This window comes from Manis pentadactyla, chromosome 1 (assembly GCF_030020395.1).
Source record: "Manis pentadactyla isolate mManPen7 chromosome 1, mManPen7.hap1, whole genome shotgun sequence".
NCBI classification, from domain to species: Eukaryota; Metazoa; Chordata; class Mammalia; order Pholidota; family Manidae; genus Manis; species Manis pentadactyla.
The window spans coordinates 124568989-124591134 of record NC_080019.1 but is presented as its reverse complement, the minus strand read 5'-3'; the positions used below and the strand labels follow the sequence as shown (position 1 = coordinate 124591134).

Genomic DNA, 22146 nt, shown 5'->3' with positions numbered 1-22146 from the left:
CAATCTTTTATGGAGAAGGGAAAAAAGAAAATCAAATGCTTATGGCATGAATCAGAAAATGGGAAGAAAACTAAGAGGGGGTCCATAAGCACAGTCCAGCAAAAGATTTATCAATGCTATCAAACCAAGGAAGAAGAAGAGTCAGAACTCTCCTGATAATTTGAATGCTATCACAACTGATTTATTTGTCTTTAAATTCTATCCTTATCTATGTTAAAAGTATGTATAAATAAAGTAGAACCAGATTCAATCCTTTGGCACCATGTCCTGATTAGGGAATCCAAGTTTGATGCCCATAAAAGCCAAAAAGGCAATTAAGATTCTATCAGTTTATACATAATTGCTATGAGGGAGTTGCACAGCTAATTTGATGTAATTGCAGGCAGGGATGTTGGAAATAAGTTTTCCACTTTCTTGAAAGTCCCATTTATGTATTCATAGATTTAAAAGCATGGAGCACAAAGAATGATGAGGCTATTAAAGAGGAAAAGCTTCTTTTGTAATTTCTGGCATAGGCATCCACGTCTTGAAGGAAATGGCCTTACTGATCAATGACACTGGATATTATTATTATTATTTTTGTTATTATTTTTTGAAGCAAGAACAATATAAAGGATAGAAAATTTGTCCTGATTTTTCTTGATTTTATCCACATCTTAATGCTATCATTATTCTGAAGTATATCAACACCAAGCAGTATATTTTTGGCACGCCTATATTTTTAAGCATGTGATACAAGGTGATAAGGGTGCTCAAGTAGCCTTTAACTTAAAGGGACTTTAGCTCAATTTCTGTTATTTGAAAGGATTTATTTTGGTAAGAATCTTTATTTAAAAAAATTTTTCATTTTTACCTTTATATAGCAATAATTCAGGATTAATAAGTCCACAGTTTGTTAGTCAAGCAGACTGGCTTTATTTCAATATTAAATTTTGAAGGCTCTGATATCTCTAACCAGAAGTTAAAAACAAAGTTGTTGAGAAAAAAATATTGTGGAGAAATGTGGGTTTATAATTATTATATAAACTGTCAAGTAGCATTATTTGAATAAAAATCTTTGCTTGAATCCAAATTTTAGAAAAAAGAGAAGTTTCAAAAGAGAAAAATTTATTGTAATCAAATTTAAGGAAGGACTAAATCTTTTGTTCATGACAATCATTGGTTTTGAATTTAGTAATAATTTTTATGCTATCTGATGAAAGTGATATTTTTTAATAAAAGATTATTTACCCCTTCTACTGCATTTATAGTGGTCAGAGTCAGTTTCACAGCAAACAACCAAAAGAAACATGAAGTTTAAAATGTTTTGATTTTTGATATCTTTGCAGTTAGCCAAAATGAGATACCATAAAGATATCATAATATAGGATAGAAAGAAATGTTTGTTAGTTAAGAAATCAATTAATTGTATTACATTTAAAATCCTCCAGGTGACAAATTTATTAGAAGTGAAAAGAGCACAAGCAAACAAGACAAAAAATGTGTAGGGCAAACACAAACCTGAAGAAACACACTACCTCCAGTTTCTCTATATTTTCAAAACAAAATATTCTGTTTAATTAACATTATTAGTGCTATGTTGCAAGACAGGGTGTAATAAAAATAACTGATAAAAATATCACAAATACATGATACATACATTAAATATCTAAATATATAATTTCCATAGTATTTCCAAATAGTTAAATGAATGCTTAAAATGTTAATGAGAAACTGAAATGTTACTATGTCTGTAGTGGAAATAAAGTCCATTAACCACCATGTAAGGAAAGCAAATGAAGAACTTAGAATGGGAAATGCTATTATAGGAAGAAACGCAGTTCTGTATCAATGGCAAGCGTATTTTTACCCCACTCAGTATCATGCATACTTTTGGTGCTGTGTTAGAACACAGTAACTGTGTATAAAGTTGGTTACAGTCAACAAACAAGCTTTAAATATGTCGTTAATTCAGTTAACTTTTTACAGTGTGAAAGAAAAGTTATTAACATGCAACCTCTTCGATACATTAACAGTGTATTTTCCTAAACTATTTTTCAAGACATAAAAAACAAGCACAAAAAGCACCGCATATATTTTACATCCTAAGCATTTACTTGGAATTTTTTTTACTCCAAAAAATTTCTATTTTAAATATTGCTTCAACCACACTATATAACTTTGCATTTTCTGAAAGCTACAAATTCATTTCAAAGAAATTTATCATTTCTAAAATAACTGAATGTAATTTACTCAGATTAAGTTTATTTGATCATGGATCATATTTAGGTCTTTTAAATTTTACAGCTTTTAAAGTTAGAGTGGTTAGGGATATCAGAAATGTACAGAGTAGAGTTCACTTTATTTGATAAGTTTACTTTCCACATTCATTTTAAATATGATCATCAAAAGTTGTATAAAACTTTTGCTTTAGTTAAAAAAAACCCAAAACATAAACCATTGTTCTCATACTATTTCAACATAACATGTGTTCAGCTCCTTCTTTAGGTTTATTGCCAGAATAATTTCATTGCAATAATTACACATGCAGTACCTGACAATGCCTATATCTTTTTCATCTACTGACATCCATGAGATTCAAACAGGACTTAAGGTAAATAAAAAAAAAAAATACACCTAAAATACATATGAAAGAATTTCAAGTTATTTCTGATTGCCTATAAACTCCTCTTGACTTCCCTTCATTCGCTCGTAACAATTCTTATTCATTCAAAAATTTAAAACGTGGATTCTATTGATAAATTATTAATAATAAAAGGGGAAAAGAAGAAGGAAATTTCCATGGATTAACTTGTAAAAACCCATTAACTTACATTATGATCTACTTAACTTCTGGGGGACCTATTTTCTTAGGAGACTCATGATTAAATTAGCTATCATGATTAATACTGGTAACACAGTTTCTAACTGGACAGCTGAATGAAGGCTGAATTAATTTCATTTGTAAAAGTAACCCTGACCAAAAGAATGTTAAGAATATACCAAATGACAGTTCTGACAATTTGGAAAGGTCCATAAATGGGTGCTTTAACTTAATAAATTGCTTACTTCAGTATCTACTAATAAAGCACAATGGTGAGAGCTGTTGATAGTTAATTCTTATGGCAAAACTCTTCTTATTTTAATAATGTAGCTTTAACAAGAATTATGAAGAAGCCTATTATCTTCAATTATTAATTTCTAGAAATACAGAAATTATTTTTCTATAGGGGAGAAAAAAGAGGCTTCATATACTCACCCCTTTATCTCCTCTTGTTTTAGAATTGAATTTCACTGTTTTTAATCGGGCTCGTTCTTTCTTTTCAACCCTGTCAAAGTATAGAATATTATTTTTTAAGTATACCAAACATACCTAAGGGTGTAACTAGAAATCATCAGAACTGATACTTTAATGTAGGGTATTTTTATATTCTAAACCTTCAGAAGCCATCTAGGGTTGCATCTTAAATTAAATTTCTGAAATGGAATACAAGGCTCATTTTATTACAAAACAAAACCACTTGTAAGTATCAAAATACAGTACATATGTCTGTATTTATGTAAGCACTCAATTCTGTAATTATACTGAAATTATTATGATGCACCATTTTTGAGCATAGCAATTTTCCTGTTTTCTATTTGTTTTGTTCAGTTTAAATATTAGTGTAGCGGAGCATACATGCTAAAAATTAAGTGTAAGAGAGAGAAAGCAAATGGGGCAAAACGTTAACAATTGGTGAAAAGTAGGTGAAGGACATGTGGGTACTTCTTGTGCTATTCCTGCATTTCTCTTGTCCTTACTTCTCTGTAGCTCTGAAATTTTTAAAAATAAAAAGGTCGGAAATAAAAAAAATTAAGCTTAACTCCAATGATACATTTGTATGAATACATATGGTAACCAATTATAGTGTACAGAATAAAAAGTTTTAAAGTATCTTTGGAAGGATATACAAAAACTGGTAACCTTACTTATCCCTATAGATGTGAAATGGGTGCTTGGCAAAAGGGGTTAAGAGGAAGCCTGTATAGCTTTTAACTCTTGAATTTTGAACCTTGTTGAAGTGTTACCTATTCAAAATAAGCAAGCAAACAGAACTATATCAAAACAAATATTTCATGTGGATTCTAACACCAATATGAATCTTGCAAAATTTCAGGTAAACTTTTATAAATCCTCAACATCAACACAGCAATTATGTTAGTATATAGTAGAAAAATCTACCAAAGCAGCCTACGAATTAATGCATTTTCTTCATTACCTAGCTATACAGTTTTACTATGGGCAGAGAAGAACCTTAGCAATCATGGATTTAAAATTGTTTTTTTTTTTTTTTACTATTCCAGAACAATCCTGAGGGTCCATGATACGAGTAATTAATTTATAATTCTGCCTAGGCACTTACTGAGGTTGCTGCAAAACTAACATTCACAGAGAGAATATTTACAACTCAATATGGCTTTGTTTTTTAATTATTATCTTGTTAACTAAACAGTTGAGTAATTTACATTGTGTTCATTTGTAAATATTGTTCCTGAACGAAAGCTAAGACTTGTAGAAACTAAAATTCCTTGTGCTATTATCAGAAGTAAAGATATCTAAGAGAGTTCTATTTAAGAAAATACAAATTTTGAATACATTCAAGAATGTTATAGCATAATTAGTTGTCGCTTCATGTTATATTTTAGGGGAGAAAAACTACATTCTACATTAATCATAAGTTTGGGAATCTGTCAAGGTCTCAAGACTGTATCTCTTACCTAGCTTCTGGCTTAAAAACCCAACCTTGTAGAATTTTTATACAAAACGAAAAAAAATGTCTTTCTGTTAGGCAGAAAGAAATGAGCGGGATGAAAAGGAGAAAAGGCCCCCCCCACAAAGATGACTCAGGGAGTTGATCAAATAGAGCCAGAGAGCCAGAAATGACTCAGAGAGTTAATCAGATGAAGCCACATGGTTCAAAAGTGACTAAGGAAATGTCTAGGGTCTCCCCAGATAAGAAACATCAGAAGCCCAGGCACAGCACAGCCCCTGTCCCCATTTCACCAATCAGAACAAGCCTAGAGAGCTGACAGCTATCAATCAAGGACCTCTCTGCCCTGCCGAAACCACATAAAAAGAAGCCTCAGAATGAGCATCCAGGCCTGTCTTGTCTTAGGCAGGCCTGCCCTGTTACTCTATGCAGAGGGCATTAAAACTTACTTTGCTTTCTTGACTTTGGTCTCTCGTCTCACTGTATCTGACTTCCCTGCAACACTGAGCTGAGTCGTTTCCCTCCTAACATTTCCACCAAAGTTATCATATTTCGCCTTTGATGCAGGCACATGTAAAGCCTTTACAAGATATGAGGCTCCAAGGGATAAGACAATTTTTAGGAACTCTAACCTTGATATTTAAGATGTGAGGCTTCTCTTGACTCAACAAGGCAAAGAGAAAGATTTCTGAATTTAACGCAACTATGTTCTATTCTAGGAAAAAAGTTACGCTGAGGGCTGCACTGCTAAAAGAGGAGTGGCTACTAAATTTAAGATCTGGCCAAACAGTTGGATCTTGTTAAATATATGGATCTAGCCAACAACAGTCATAAATCTTAAAATCACAATTACATATCTTGGTAATAACTTGATATTACTACTCTTCAAACTTCCACAATTAGGTATGCATATACAGGTAAAGGTTTATAAATAGGTATATGATTTGGCATACTTATTAATTATAGAGACTCTTAATAAGTATACATCCAACTCATTAATAAGAATGGAACAAGTTTAGTATATTATATGATTCACCTAAGTAAAGTTAATTAACTAGCTATAGTAAACATTAATGTCTCACTAATGATTTTTACTGGCTATCTTATACGGGTTCTCTAAGCTGGGATTCTTTCCAAAGACAGTCTGCACTTAACCACTTTGCCACTAGGTGGTAAGTATGCAACAATGAATCACTATAATAAATGGTTAAAAGCAAAGAGGAAAGATAGTAAGTGTGCTGATAATTCCAAATTAGGGAAGAAAAAGAGATGTGAAGCATATTACTAGACACCTCTAAAAGTTTTGCACTGACAACACTTTCATTTTTTAAGTCTAAAGGAAACAATCCTCAAAATCAAAAACCCTGAAAATTTAGGTTTTATCACTGCCTACATAGAAAAACTACAGAGGATTTTTCCCTTTCCCTCCAATGGTATGGATACATGGTGCAGTGACTTAAAGTATGCTTACTTTGTTTGTAGCAACTAGTAGGAGCTTTTAGAGAAATTTCTGTATGGGGGCATCATATTGAGACAGGAACCCTGGGTTTAGACAAAGTAGGGTGAGGGACCCCAGAAAAAGCAAGGTAAGATAAGTACCATCAGAGCAATGTAACTATATGCAAAGAAACCCCCTATCAAAACTCTGTGTTAAACATTAAGCTCTAGAGTCATTCTTCAGTGAGATCAGTTAATATTCCCCAGATAAAGGAAAGTAGCCTATGTTTTTTGCTATGCTAATCATTTGTAAGATTCACTTTAGCATGCTAAAAGGCCCAGGTCTATGTGCTGTTTTTCCTCCTTAAGACCAGATCAGGTGATTTGCAACCTGGGCAATTAATAATGGCAAGCAAGCCCAGCCATAAACAACATAGTAAAAGTGAGAAAGATTCCATCTTACATTGCCTTTTTTTCTTTTATTAAGGTATCACTGATAAATCATGAAGGTTTCACAAGAAAAACAAAGTAGTTACTACATTTACCCTTATTATCAAGTCCCCCCCATACCCCATTGCAGTCACTGTCCATTAGCGTAGTAAGATGCCACAGAGACCCTACTTGCTTAGATTGCCTTTTAAACTCTTTACTAAACAGACAATAACTCAGCATTATAGGGGGACAAGAAGAAGAGAGAGAAAAAGGGATAGAAACTGTCCTTGAAGAAATAATTGCTGAAAACTTCCCCAAGCTCGGGAAGGAAACAGTCTCTCAGACCATGGAAGCACAAAGATCTCCCAACACAAGGGACCCAAGGAGGACAACACCAAGACATTTAATAATTAAAATGGTAAAGACCAAAGACAAGGACAGAGTATGAAAGGCAGCCAGAGAGAGAAAAAAGATCATCGAGAAAGGAAAACCCATCAGGCTATCATCAGACTTTTCAAAAGAAACCTTAGAGGCCAGAAGAGAATGGCATGATATATTTAATGCAATGTAAGAGAAGCGCCTAGAATGAAGAATACTGTATCCAGCACGATTATCATTTAAATTTGAAGGTGGGATTAATCAGTTCCCAGACAACAAAACTTGAGGGAATTTGCCTCCCACAAACCACCTCTACAGGATATTTTAAGGGACTGCTCTAGATAGAAGCACTCCTAAGGCTAAGTAGATGTCACCAGAGAAAATAAAATCACAGCAAAGAAAGTAGACCAACCAAATACTAACTAAAGGCAAAAAATAAAATCAACTAGACACAAAAGCAGTGAAAGGAAACACAAAAGAGTACAGAATAAAACACCTAACATATGAAGAGTGGAGAAGGAAGAATAAGAAGGGAGAGAAATAAAGAATCATCAGACTTACAATAGCTTAATAAGAGAGTTAAAGTTAGACGGTTAGATAGTAAAGAAGCTACCCTTGAACACTGGTAACCATGAATCAAAGCCTGCAATGGCAATAAGTACATATCTATTGATAATCACCTTAAATGTAAATGGACTGAATGTACCAATCAAAAGACACAGAGTAACAGAATGGATAAAGAAGCAAGACCCATCTATAGGCTGCTTATAAGAGACTAATCTCAAACCCAAAGACATGCACAGACTAAAAGTGAAGGGATGCAAAAGGGTATTTCATGCAAACAAAAAGGAGAAAAAAGCAGGTGTTACAGTACTTGTATAAGACAAAATAGACTTCAAAACAAAGAAAGTAACAAGAGACAAAGAAGGACATTATATAATGATAAAGGGGGCAGTCCAACAAGAGGATATAACCATTCTAAATATCTACGCACCCAACACAGGAGCACCAACATATGTGAAACAAATACTAACAGAATTAAAGGAGGAAATAGAATGCAATACATTCATTTTGGGAGACTTCAACACATCACTCACTCCAAAGGACAGATCAACCAGACAGAAAATAAGTAAGGACATATAGGCACTGAAAGACACACTAGAACAGATGGACCTAACAGATATCTACAGAACTCTATACCCAACAGCAGGATACACATTCTTCTCAAGTGCACATGGAACATTTTCCAGAATAGACCACATACTAGGCCACAAAAAGAGCATCAGTAAATTTAAAAAGATTGAAATTCTGCCAACCAACTTCTCAGATCACAAAGGTATAAAACTAGAAATAAATTGTACAAAGAAAACAAAAAGGCTCACAAACACATGGAGGGTTGACAACATGCTCCTAAATAATCAACGGATCAATGACCAAATTAAAACAGAGATCAAGCAATACTTGGAGACAAATGACAACAACAGCACAATGCCCAAACTTCTGTGGGATGCAGTGAAGGCTGTTCTAAGAGGAAAGTATATAGCAATAGAACAGGCCTATTTAAAGAAAGAAGAACATTCCCAAATGAATAGTCTAAAGTCACAATTATTGAAACTGGAAAAAGAAGTACAAATGAGGCCCAAAGTCAGCAGAAGGAGAGACATAAAAAAGATCAGGAAAGAAATAAATTGAGAAGACTAAAACAATAGAAAAAAAATCAGTGAAACCAAAGGCTTGTTCTTTGAGAAAATGAACAAAATAGATAAACCCCTAGCCAGACTTATTAAGAGAAAAAGAGAATCTACACACATAAACAGAATCAGAAATGAGAAAGGAAAAATCATGATGGATCCCACAGAAATACAAATAAGCATTAGAGAACACTATGAAAATCTATATGCTAACAAGCTGGAAAATCTAGAAGAAATGGACAACTTCCTAGGAAAATACTACCTTCCAAGACTGACCAAGGAAGAAACAGAAAATCTAAACAGACCAATTACCAGCAACGAAATTGAATTGGTAATCAAAAAACTACCCAAGAACAAAACCCCAGGCCAGATGGATTCACCACTGAATTTTATCAGACATATAGAGAAGTCATAATACCCAGTCTCCATAATGTTTTCCAAGAAATAGAAGAGGAGGGAATACTTCCGAGCTCATTCTATGAAGCCAGCATCACTGTAATACCAAAACCGGGCAAAGACCCCACCAAAACAGACAATTACAGACCAATATCCATGATGAACACAGATGTGAAAATACTCAACAAACATTAAGAAACTGAATTCAAAAATACATCAAGAGGATCATACACCATGATCAAGTGGGATTCATCACAGGGATGCAAAGATGGTACAACATTCGAAAATCCATCAACATCATCCACCACATCAACAAAAAGAAGGACAAATACCACATGGTCATCTTCATAGACGCTGAAAAAGCATTTGACAAAATTAAACATCCATTCATGATAAAAACTCTCAACAAAATGGGTATAGAGGGCAAGTACCTCAACATTAAAGGCCACATATGACAAACCCATAGCCAAATCATACTTAACAGTGAGAAGATGAAAGCTTTTCACCTAAGATTGGGAACAAGACAGGGATGCCCAGTCTCCCCACTGTTATTCAACATAGTACTGAAGGTACCAGCTATGGCAATCAGACAAAACAAAGAAATACAAGGCATCCAGATTGGTAAAGAAGTCAAATTGCCACTATTTGCAGATGACATGATATTGTACATAAAAAACCCTAAAGACTCCACTCCAAAACTACTAGAACTGATTTGGAATACAGCAAAGTTGTAGGATACAAAATTAATACACAGAAATCTGTTGCTTTCCTATACACTAACGATGAACTAGCAGAAAGAAAAATCAGAGAAACAATTCCATTCACAATTGTATCAAAAAGAGTAAAATACCTAGGAATAAACCTAACCAAGGAAGTGAAAGACTTATACCCTGAAAACTACAAGATACTCACAAGAGAAATTAAAGAGGACACTAACAAATAGAAAATCATCCCATGCTCTTGGCTAGGAAGAATTAATATTTTCAAAATGGCCATCCTGCCTAAAGCAATCTACAGATTCAATGCAATCCCTATCAAAATACCACCAGTATTCCTCAATGAACTGGAACAAATAGTTCTAAAATTCATGTGGAACCACAAAAGACCCCGAACAGCCAAAGCAATGCTGAGAACGAAGAATAAACTGGGGGGAGTCTCACTTCCCAACTTCAAGCTCTAGTACAAAGCCATAGTAATCAGGACAATTTGGTACTGGCACATGAACAGAGCCACAGACCAGTGGAACAGAATAGAGACTCCAGATATTAACCCAAACATATATGGCCAATTAATATATGATAAAGGAGCCATGGACATGCAATGGAGAAATGATAGTTTTTTCAGCAGCTGGTGTTGGCAAAACTGGACAGCTACATGTAAGACAATGAAACTGGATCACTGTCTAACCCCATACACAAGAGTAAATTCTAAATGGATCAAAGACCTGAATGTAAGTCATGAAACCATAAAACTCTTAGAAAAAAAAATAGGCAAAAATCTCTTGGACATAAACATGAATAACTTCTTCATGAACATATCTCCCTGGGTAAGGGAAACAAAAGCAAAAATGAACAAGTGGGACTATATCAAGATGAAAAGCTTCTGTGCATCAAAGGACATCATCAATAGAACAAAAAGACATCCTACAGTATAGGAGAATATATTCATAAATGACAGATCCGATAAAGGCTTGACATCCAAAATATATAAAGAGGTCATGCACCTCAACAAACAAAAAGCAAATAATCCAATTAAAAAATGGGCAGAAGATCTGAACAGACACTTCTCCAACAAAAAATTTCAGATGGCTAACAGGCACATGAAAAGATGCTCTGCATCGCTAGTCATCAGAGGAATGCAAATTGAAACCACAATGAGAAATCACCTCCCACCAGTAAGGATAGCCAACATCCAAAAGACAAACAAGTGTTGGCGATGATATGGAAAAAGGGGAACCCTACTCCAGTGCTGGTGGGAATGTAAATTAGTTCAACCATTGTGGAAAGCAGTATGGAGGTTCCTCAAAAACCTAAAAATAGAAATACCATTTGACCTGGGAATTTCACTCCTAGTAATTTACCCTAAGAATGCAGGAGCCCAGTTTGAAAAGGACATGTGCACCCCTATGTTTATTGCAGCACTATTTACAATAGCCAAGAAATGGAAGCAACCTAAGTGTACATCAGCAGATGAATGGATAAAGACCATGTGGTACATATACACAATGGAATATTATTCAGCCATAAGAAGAAAACAAATCCTACCATTCGCAACAACATGGATGGAGTTAGTGGGTATTATGCTCAGTGAAATAAGCCAAGCGGAAAAAGACAAGTATGAAATGATTTCACTCATATGTGTAGTATAAGAAGAAAGAAGAAATCTGAAGGAACAAAACAGCAGCAGACTCACAGAACCCAAGAATGGACTAACAGTTACCAAAGGGAAAGGGACTGTGGAGGGTGAGTGGGAAGGGAGGGTTAAGGGGGAAAGGGGGTATTACAATTAGCACACATAATGTAGTCGGGGGCATGGGGAGGGCTGTACAACCCAGAGAAGACATGTAGTGATTCTACAGCATCTTACTACGCTGATGGACAGTGACTGTAATGGGGTATGTGGTGGGGAGTCGATGATGGGGGGAGTCTAGTAACCATAATGTTGCTCATGTAATTGTAGATTAATGATAACAAAAGAAAAAAACAAAACAAAACAAAAACCATGAAGTTGTATCCCCAAATAAGAATCCTTTAGCTTTGAAAAAAAACAAAAACAGAAAACAAACAAACTCCTAGACAGTCCATGACCACGGCCTCTCTTGCCCCCTCCTGGAATGAGCCAAGAGCTCTGTCCTCTCACTTTCCCTCTAAATAAAAGCCTCTCCCTTGATCTTCTACTTTGAGTGTTTGCAAAGTTCGTTCTTCAACTCTGTGAACAAGAACCCTGGCATCAGTATTTCTAGTTATATCACTGATCATAACATAAGGTGAATAAAATTGTATGGTTGTGAAGCATAATATGGAAAACCAAGCATGAAATTAAAATCACTTCCTCAGTAAAACAAATTTAAAGGAACAGAAATTATTTATGTTGCCCAGCTTTCAAGTGGTTAAGATTATAATAAACATCTATTTACCTGCGTTTACTAGGAATCACCCCAACTTCATCACTCTCACCACCTGGTGTAACCTGCCTGGCTTGCCACCATTCATCATCAGAAGCATTAATGACATGGAGGATATCTCCAAATTTGAAGTTCAGTCCTTGACTGGGAAGGCCACTGTCTTTAGTCTTGTCATAATCAAAAAGGGCTCTAGAAGAAAAAAGTTCATAATTATTAATTTGGTATAATTCTATTATTAGTATTAAATAAACACAGGATTCTGTAAATATATATAATCTGAGCACAAAATTAAATAATATACCATACTAGGCAAAATAATAGCAAGCTCTATTTTGTATTATATATAAAAAGACAACAAGACAAAGAGAAGGAACAGCAAATTAACTTGCTATGGTAATAGTTTATTAGGTATACTACCTTATTTCTTTCAATATTGTATGAGAAATTTAATAAATGCTTTAGGTACAATCCAATGGCAACCTATACTAAATTCTAAAGTGAAACACATATAAGGGTTGCTCTTAGTTATAACAAAGTAAAGGTTAAGAAATACTCTTTTCTTTATTTTGACTAGACCCACTTGCGAAAACAAACTCCCTGATAGATTTAATTGATTAATTGTGAACTATTAAGACTAAATCAACAGAGTGCTGATTTTGCCAGTTAATTTTTCCTTCCATTTGTTCATAAATCAGCATCTTACTACACTGATGGACAGTGACTGTAATGGGGTATGGTATGTGGTGGGGAGTTGATGATGGGGGAGTCTAGTAACCATACAAACTAGAGTCAATAACAACGATGAAAACTAACTACAGATGACTTTAACAACTGCCAAATATTTTGGAAAAAATACTGTATTAATTTAAGATAGCAATTGCAAATGTTAAGAATATTTTAAAATTTGATAGAAAAATATGTGTCCCACTACTTGATTAATTCATGGATAATATTTAAACAAATTAAATTATTATAGCCAAAGTAATTCTCTCAAGAGTACAGGAAAGGTTCCCAGCCATTATATTTATAATACAATTTATTCACCCCTTTTTCCTAATTTGGCAACTGGTAATTAAAATATAAATCACATTCCCTTTCATGCTACTCAACTTTTTCTTGAAATAAAACTGAAGAGGAGTGGAATTATTTGATGGTTAAATGAATGAACTAGTTATTATTTTTCAAATGTGTTCTTTCACATCTTCTCAGAGGCTAATGGAGTGAAGGAAGTAGGTGGGATAAAAGTGGGAAGGCTTACTTAAAGATATATTAAAACATATATAAATATGTTGGGTTTTTATTTGAAGAAAAAATTCTATAGCTGAAAAATAAAGATTATAAATGATAAAACGCTAAGTCATTACTTCAATAAATTCTGAACCCTAAGGAAGTGTCTTTTTATTGGAAAATTTGGCTAACCTCAAGTAATAAAAAGTTTGATAGCATTTACTAAAAGTTTATTTTAAAAGGTAATGAAGTAGATAAGACAAAGATGATGAAGATAGAAATATATATAAAATGGAAAAAATGTATCGCAAAAGGTGGAACAAACGACAAAACACATTCAGAAAAGGGGAAATATGGTATCTTAACATTTTTATTATCATAAATTAATCCTTTGAATTACAAAGTAATATAACTATAGTATTGATGAGTAATAGATAGAAGAAATCACCCACAAACTCCACTCCCTGTGCTACCATATAAACTTTGTCTTTTTAAATATATTTGATTCATTAAAAAAGAACCCATAGAATGCTTATGTAAGATCATAGGAGTACAATGAACATCTGTTAATCTATTATCTGACCTAAGACTATACATAAAGCTTTTATCAGTAACTCAGGATCACCTATGTATTTTTTTCCTTGATTCTTCTTCCCTGTGATTAAGAGTTAAGCACTATTAGAAGGTAATCACCATTTCATTTTGAATATGTTTATTATTTCCTTGACCTGTACCTTTTTTTGCTGGTTTGATTTTATTACATATATGTGGATGACTAAGTAATTATGTATGGTTTTACTTGTTTCAGAGCTTTATAAAAAGGTATCATACTGTACATAGTCTTCTGTAGCCCTGTTTTTTGTTTTTTACTTTTGAAATTAAAAAAAAAATACATTTACTAAAAAAAAAGAGCCATAAAACTTCCAATTAACTATGGTAGACTGGCTACATGTGCCTATTTCTTCTCCATCTTGAAATTCACTAAAATGACATAAGAAAAAACAAATATAAAAAAGAGATAACAATAGGAGAAAAGAGAGTTTAGTCTGTTTTGTGATGATGGTAACTCAATTTAACAGAGTGGAGGAAGCTCTAAATGGGATGCCTGAAGAGAGGGGTACTGATAGAAGATTTACTCTGTATGACCCTATAGGTATTATCAAGGCAGGTAGGGATAAGTTACAGTAGTCAAAACGGAAGAACTGGTGGAAGCACTGTATTTACATACATGCATACATCTAATATATAATACACTCAGGCTCTTCAGGTCCCTTTTCTTCTTCCTAATCCCATAGAAGACCTGAGGTTTCATTTCTAAAGAAGTTAAATTTGAGAAGCTCTGTAGTATGGAACCTGGTGGGGAGGTGGAATATGCTGGGTTGAAAAAAGATGGATTGAAAAGAAATCTGCACACTGAAAAGTGAAACTCTAGGTTGTGGTTTATATTGCAGGCAAGAGATTAAGGATTCTTTTCTAGAGATATTTAACGACCCCAAAGAAAGGAATGACATGGGTGGGAGAGGGCAATGAAAAAGCCAATTATTTTCCAGTTAAATCCACTAGCTTCATTCTCTATTCATAAGACTAGAAAACAAGGAACCGTAAATATTTAAAGATTACCTCACATATAAAAAGCTAAAAGAAAAATAAAATAAGAGAGCTAGAAAAAAGGAATACAGAGAATGTAAATAATTTGAGAAGTGAGAGAAACATTAGAGAAACATGAGAAGATATGCCTATGAAATAAAATGATGATGACAAAAAGATTAAATGAAAGTAAGAAAAAATAATATAGGGTATCACACCCTCCCTACACTTAGAGTTCTCTGTCAAGATGAAGGCAAAATAAAGTCATTTTCAGATATGCTAAGACTCAAAAAGTACCTCCCACACACCCTCTTCTCAGGAATTTACTGGAGGATGTGCTCTGGTAAAAAAAAAGTAAATTGAGAAAGAAGAAAATGTGGAATCTAGGGAACAGACTGACACAGTGGCACACTAAAGGGAATGAGATAATGGCAAAGGCAAGTCCCATGTGAGAGCTATACAGCAAGTCTATAGAGAGCAACTAGTCCAGACTAGAGCAGAAAGATTGAAAAAACTCGAATTGATAAGACTATATGTATGACCATGTGAAAAATTTCTAGAGAGTCTATTAGAAGATAAAGAAAGATATTTAGTAATAAGTACATGGAAAATTAAGCAAATGAAAATGAGACAATATATTAAGTCCAGGAAAAATGAAGGATTGCCGAAGAAAAGAGGCATGATCATAATATACTACTTGACTGAAAAATGACAGAGTAGTACACAGTCACATGACTCCAAATGCTAGTAATTTTATTAACAATGACAGGACTATGTTTGAGTGATAGGGGAAGAGGCAGAATAAGTGGTTTAGTGTGGGAAAAAATGTTCTTGGCTACTACGACGGTAAGTCCATAATATCAAAAATTTTAAACTAGAAAATAGCAGTCTATCCATATCATTTAGAAATCTGAGGTAAAGGCAAGGGCAATTGCTAGGAAAATGGAGGATGATTGCTTCTAGAGAATGAAATTGGGGATGGCTGGGAGTTGACGGTTATTTTTCATTGTAAGTCTTTTGGTTAAATATAATTTGTAAAAATAATGTATTGCTTCTCTAAAAATAAAAATAATAAAAAGATGACTCATTAAATGCACCTAAAACAAGTAAACCTAATGTTTTGATTTTTATGCCTTTGTAAGGATTTAATAAATCACATATAAAGGCAACACCTGTTCATTAAGCTGAACAGAAAATATAGATAAGTAAATGAAAAAAAGAAGAGTATAAACAAAAATCTATGATTTTCCTTTTTCTGTGGATAACTATATAAAAATACTTTTAAAGACTTTGGAACAGAAGGGTTTAATAAATTGCAAGAATTACTGGGAGGAAAGAAAAATATGATACATTAAGAATTCCCAGATCATTGGTAGGACAGAAGTAATGAAAGGGGTAGAAATAGAACAAGAGAAAAATGTGAGAAGTTTCTTTTCATTATGTATCAGAATAAAATTCTTAAAGAGACAAAATGTCCTATCATATGTAAACAAGTAGAGAATGTGCTTGTGTGTATATACATACAAAAACATATATGGGATGCATGTTAATTTTATGTAACATATCATCTCTCATAAGAGGATAAATAAAACATTAGGAACAGCTCTCCAATGGGATCAGAAGGAATGGGAGAATAATAATGAAGAATGGTACAGATTACTTGAGTAATCAACTAAAGTTAAAACGTAGTATAATGAAGTGTGCAGTAAAATCTCTACTAAAAAAAAGTAAACGGAATGCAAATAAACAGGATATCTGTATTAAGCCTTACTAGCCCATGAAATGAAAAAGAACATTTTATATACTAACAGTAACTATTTAATATTATTAAATTTATGCTGCCACATTAATTAATATGTTACAGAAAAATATCGTTTGTCTTCTCTCAAGTGTTTAAAAAATATATATTAGAACTGCTGGTGGGCATGTAAACTAGTTCAACCACTGTGGAAAGCAATATGAAGGTTCCTCAAAAAACTAAAAATTTTGACCCGGGGATTCTACTCCTAGGAATTTACCCAAAGAAAAAAACTTTTCAGATTCAAAAAGACATATGCACCCCTATGATTATCGCAGCAATATTTACAATAGCCAAGATATGGAAGCAACCTAAGTGTCCATCAGTAGATGAACGGGTAAAGAAGATGTGGTACATATACACAATGGAATTCTATTCAGCCATAAGAAAGAAACAAATCCTACTATTTGCAACAACATGGATGGAGCTAGAGGGATTTATGTTCAGTGAAATAAGTCAGGCAGAGAAAGACAAATACCAAATGATTTCCTCATTTGTGAAGTAATAACAATGAAGCAAAACCGAAGGAACAGAGTAGCAGCAGACTCACAGACTCCAAGAAGGGAGTAGTGGTTACGAAAGAGGAGGGGTTGGGGAGGATGGGTGGAGAGGGAGAAGGGGATTGTGGGGTGTCATGATTGGCGCACATGGTGTGTGTGTGGGTCACAGGGAAGACAGTGTAGCTCAGAGAAGACAAATAGGGACTCTGTGGCATCTTACTACACTGATGGACAGTGACTGCAATGGGGTATGGCGGGGGACTCGATAATAAAGGTGAATATAATAACCACATTGTTTTTCTTGTGAAACCTTCATAAGAGTGTATACCAATGATACCTTAATAAAAAATATATATATATATTAGGAATATCCCAAATCTGTATTCTTTACTGAGGCTAATCACAATGTAAGCTATTATTTACATATGCTCTCTTTGCTATTATGGAGACTGCCATAGTAGTTAAATGTTACTCAAATGGAGAATATTTCATTATAAAAGGACGCAGGTAAGTATGTGTTGGATGATATGGTACATCAAGCTACAATACAGTCACTCAGTAAAATGCTACCTTGAAAAAATTTCTAGTCCCCATTTACTCTGTCTTTATCATACCAGCATTATTCAAGGAATCATATAACTTTTATTAACAGTTACAGTAACACTCCAACACCTGAAAGACTGTCAGGAATTCAACTACATTTTTCTGTAGTACATTTGCAATACATTTTTCTCTAGTAAAGCTAAGTCAGTCATAGTGAAAAACCTGAAAGAATTTGCATACATAATTAATTAAGGATTGACATAATTAGAAGTAAAAAAATTTACCTGACATAGAGGGATCGCTTCTGGCTAGTTCGAAGAGAACCTGATCCTGAACTAATGCTACTGTTCATCATCTGCTCCCGTAAGTCATGTATTTTGGCCTCAAAACGACTGTATTCTGATGGAAGAAAAAGAGAAATTTACATTTTGTATTCTAAAAAAATAAGTTACTTGGAGATAAAGTATTAAATATGTAAACTTTTACAGATGATTACATATGGTTAGAGCCATAAAAGAATAATAATCTTCACATTTCAAAAGAATCAATAATCTTCTAAGTGTACCATAAACTAGAATTAGCTGAATTTGAATTTTCTCATACGCTGAAGTTTGTATCACATAATCAATTAAAAGACAATTCCCATTAATCAAATAGTAGTATCAATCTTACATTAGCATCTAGTTTTACTGTAAATATAAAAAATTAAAAATCAGATTTATTCTAATTTTAACACTCAAAAAAAGAAATGTACAAAAATTTACACTAGATGCTTTGTTTACTGAGTTCTTCCCCACGAGGAAATCAGTTAGTCTTAAGTTTTTAAACACAGAACTTGTGCAGGGTCCAAAATATGGCAAAAATATGGTTTAAAAAGCTGATAGGTGAAATTAAATTTACTTCAACTCATTTTATAACTTACACATTTTCAAAATGCCAAAAAAAGATATAAAAGCAATCTGAAGTCAAAGCGCTAAGAAATTTTATATACAAAAAGAAGTATGATTTTGAAGGTGGACAATTTTAAATTATACCATATATTAAAAACTACTAAGTCTACTAATAAAAATTTTAAGCACTTAAAAAAAAATTGCAATGCAATGGTTGTATACACTTACACCTTTTTCTCTACAATAAACAAGTTATTTTACAGACAACTGTCAGATCCTATCAGATTTTCTTAAAAAACCAGTCTTACAGCAACAGCAATAACTTGTCTGGGAGTTTGTGTAGTGTGAGAAGAGTTAAGGTTGATTACTGTTGAGTTATTCTTCTCACCATAGTCATCAAGTTTGTTTTATGGTTACTAAGATTAACAGAAGCAACATTCATCAAAAAACTCAAAAACATTTAAAAGCTCACAATAATATGTAAGAAAACATTCTTTTAAAACAATAGAAAATTTAAAATAAAAACATCAGTAGCCTGAGTAATATATATCCATTACAATTCAACAATTATCAATTCATAGCATTTTTAAAATCCAATATTACATTCACAAGTCTTAAAATAGTAACATCAACACTATGACATGATTACTGAGAACAGTTGACTGTTTTCCTTCCTTCTTTGTATCCTTAGAATATAGCCTACTAGAAATATACAATTGAATTACTACTTTTAGTTCATTTGGATTAGTTCCTTCCGAGCTGTTAATGGTGCCAACTGGATATACAGTAAGTTCATTTGCTCTGTTTTTATTTTCAACTTCAATTTTTAAGGGTTGCTGCTTTTTAAAATTTTCACTACTTTTATAGGTAGGTAAAATAGTTCCAAAGTCAAATCTACAAAACAGGACATTAAAATAAATATTTATATATATTTAATAAAATATATACTTATATATTTTTATATGTAAAAAGTATAAATTTAGTATATAAATATATAAAATTTGTATACTAATATATTGTATATATGATATACATATATATAATTCTAAAGATAACTTTTTGTCTTTTGGCCCCATATTATGAGCAATCTACCCAGCTGATTTGAAGTATTATCCTTCTATATCCAGTTAAAAACTTCAAAGCAATCATAAAGCTTATTCTATTTTCATATTATCTTCAAATTCTCTCATTGTCTATAACCATCTTTATCAAAACTCTCAGAGCATACAGTCTTTTCATATAATACACTCTTTTCCTTGTAACTTTTTAATTAACAGCTAACACCAATCCTTATATCCATCAATTTGGGTGTCTTAAATTAGTTCCTTCTCCTTAGGAAGGGTTTACTGAACAGTGTTACCCTAATTCTTTGATAACATTTGTTTGCAGCCTTTCTATGTGAAAGCCTGTTTGACTCAAGTTTTTTTTTCAGTATGTTGAGTCCACTGTCTTCTATAAACCACTGCTGATCAAGTTCTGATAACAAACTCAAGGGGCACTTTTTTTTCTTTTGGCCTGGAATTCCAATGATTTTTCCTTCTTTTAATTCTAATAATTTTATTAGGATATTTCTCAGTGTTGTTTATCACTGTAGGTACATGGAATGCTCTTTTGAAATGCAGCTTGAAAAAATTTTTAAATTTTAGCAAAGTTTCTTTGTTTATGTATTTGTAGTATTCTGTTGCATTGTTTTGCTTTACACTTTGAAATTCCTATTATATATCTTGTTGAATATTCTTTACCTACTTTCTATATGTCACTCTCAAATCTTTTTTTATTCTTATTAATATATTTTTTAAAGATTGAAGCAATCAGAAACTTTTTCCTGAACAATTTGAGAGTAAGGAACTCACTACCCTGATGCCTCATTTCCCTTGAATACTTCAATGGATATTTCCTAAAAATAAAGATATTTTCTCATTTAAACACAAAACCATCGAAATCGAGAAAGTAGCATTAACACATTACTACCACTGAATCCTCACATTCCCCTAAAGTTTCCACAATAATACCTTTTATAACAGAAGGATCCAATTCAAAATCATGAGTTGTTTTATCTTTTTAGTTTCCTTCAGTCAGAACAGTTCCTCAGTCTTGCACTCATACCGTTGAAGACTACAGGTCAATTGTTTTGTAGAATGTCTCTCACTTTATGTTTGTCTGATGTTTCCACACAATTAGATTCAGGTTATTCAACTTTAGTTTCAGGTGCTGTTCTCAAATTGGCCCAATGCATTCTGTAGTGAGTACCGACTGGCTTTTGGGCTTCTTCTGTTCCTTCCCCTTGTACATATGCTAATGTTATACAGTCTTTTGGCTGTTGATATTCTTGTTTATACCTGCTTTACTTTGGGGTTCATGGGGATACCTTTTCATCTAATTTTGCTTAAGAACTGTTACTAAACTTTGGGTTTTGTTATCCTATTTTTTTCCCCGCAGGTGGGAAGGGGAGAGTTCTGGGTGATTCAGCTTTATTTTTATTTATTGTCTCCATTTTATTTCCTTTTTATTAATTTTTTTCTTAATTGAAGTATACTTGACATACAATATTATATTAGTTTCAGGTATAACAGCACAGTGATTTGACAATTACATACATTATGAAGTACTTACCTTGATAAGCATAGTTATATTCTCTCACTGGTTATTTACCATATTATTGACTATATTCCTTAAGGTGTACTTATTTATTTTGTAATTGGAAGTTTGGACCTCTTTATTCCCTTTGCCTATTTCGTCCATCCCCCTACCCTCCACCTGCCTTTGGCAACCACCAGTTCTCTGTATTTTAGTCTATTTCTGGTTTTGTTTGTTTTATTTTTTTAGATTCCAGATATAAGTGAAATCATATGGTATTTGTCTTTTTCTGACTTATTTCACTTAACACCCTTTAGGTCCATCCATGTTGTTACAAATGGCAGGATTTCATTCTCTTTTTATGACTGAGTAGTATTTCATTGTGTACATATACACTACATCTTTTTTATCCATTCATCTACTGATGGGCACTTAGACTGTTTCCATATCTGGGCTATTTTAAATAATGCTGCAGTAAACACAGGGGTGCATCTATCTTTCTGAAGTGGTGTTTTTGTTTTCTTTGGGTAAATACCAGAAGTGGAATTACTAGGTTGTCTAGTATTTCTATTCTTAATTTTCTGAGGAACCTCCAAACTATTTTCTATAATGGCTACACCAATTTATATTCCCACTAATTGTGCATGAGAGTTCCCTTTTCTCCATATCCTTACTAACACTTGTAATTTCTTGTCTTTTTGATGCTAGCCATTCTGACTGGTATGAGGTGTATCTCTTTGTAGTTTTGATTTTCATTTCTCTGATGATTAATGGTGTCAGAGTATCTTTTCCTGTGTCTTTTGGCCATTTGTATATATTTTATGGGCAATTCAGCT

At 33.2% G+C, this 22146-nt stretch overlaps 1 protein-coding gene across 13 annotated transcripts in view; it reads right to left on the bottom strand.

Annotated features, from left to right (window-relative positions):
- DLG1 (discs large MAGUK scaffold protein 1) overlaps window positions 1-22146 on the bottom strand; it is a 322859-nt gene that overhangs the window by 44548 nt on the left and 256165 nt on the right. For all 13 annotated transcript variants that reach the window (XM_036875079.2, XM_036875080.2, XM_036875085.2 and 10 more), the window contains 3 exons: window positions 18128-18242; window positions 12201-12377; window positions 3239-3308 (listed from right to left, as the gene is read on the bottom strand). In XM_036875079.2, the coding sequence (XP_036730974.1) occupies window positions 3239-3308; window positions 12201-12377; window positions 18128-18242 (362 nt within the window). The remainder of the gene's footprint in view (window positions 1-3238; window positions 3309-12200; window positions 12378-18127; window positions 18243-22146) is intronic.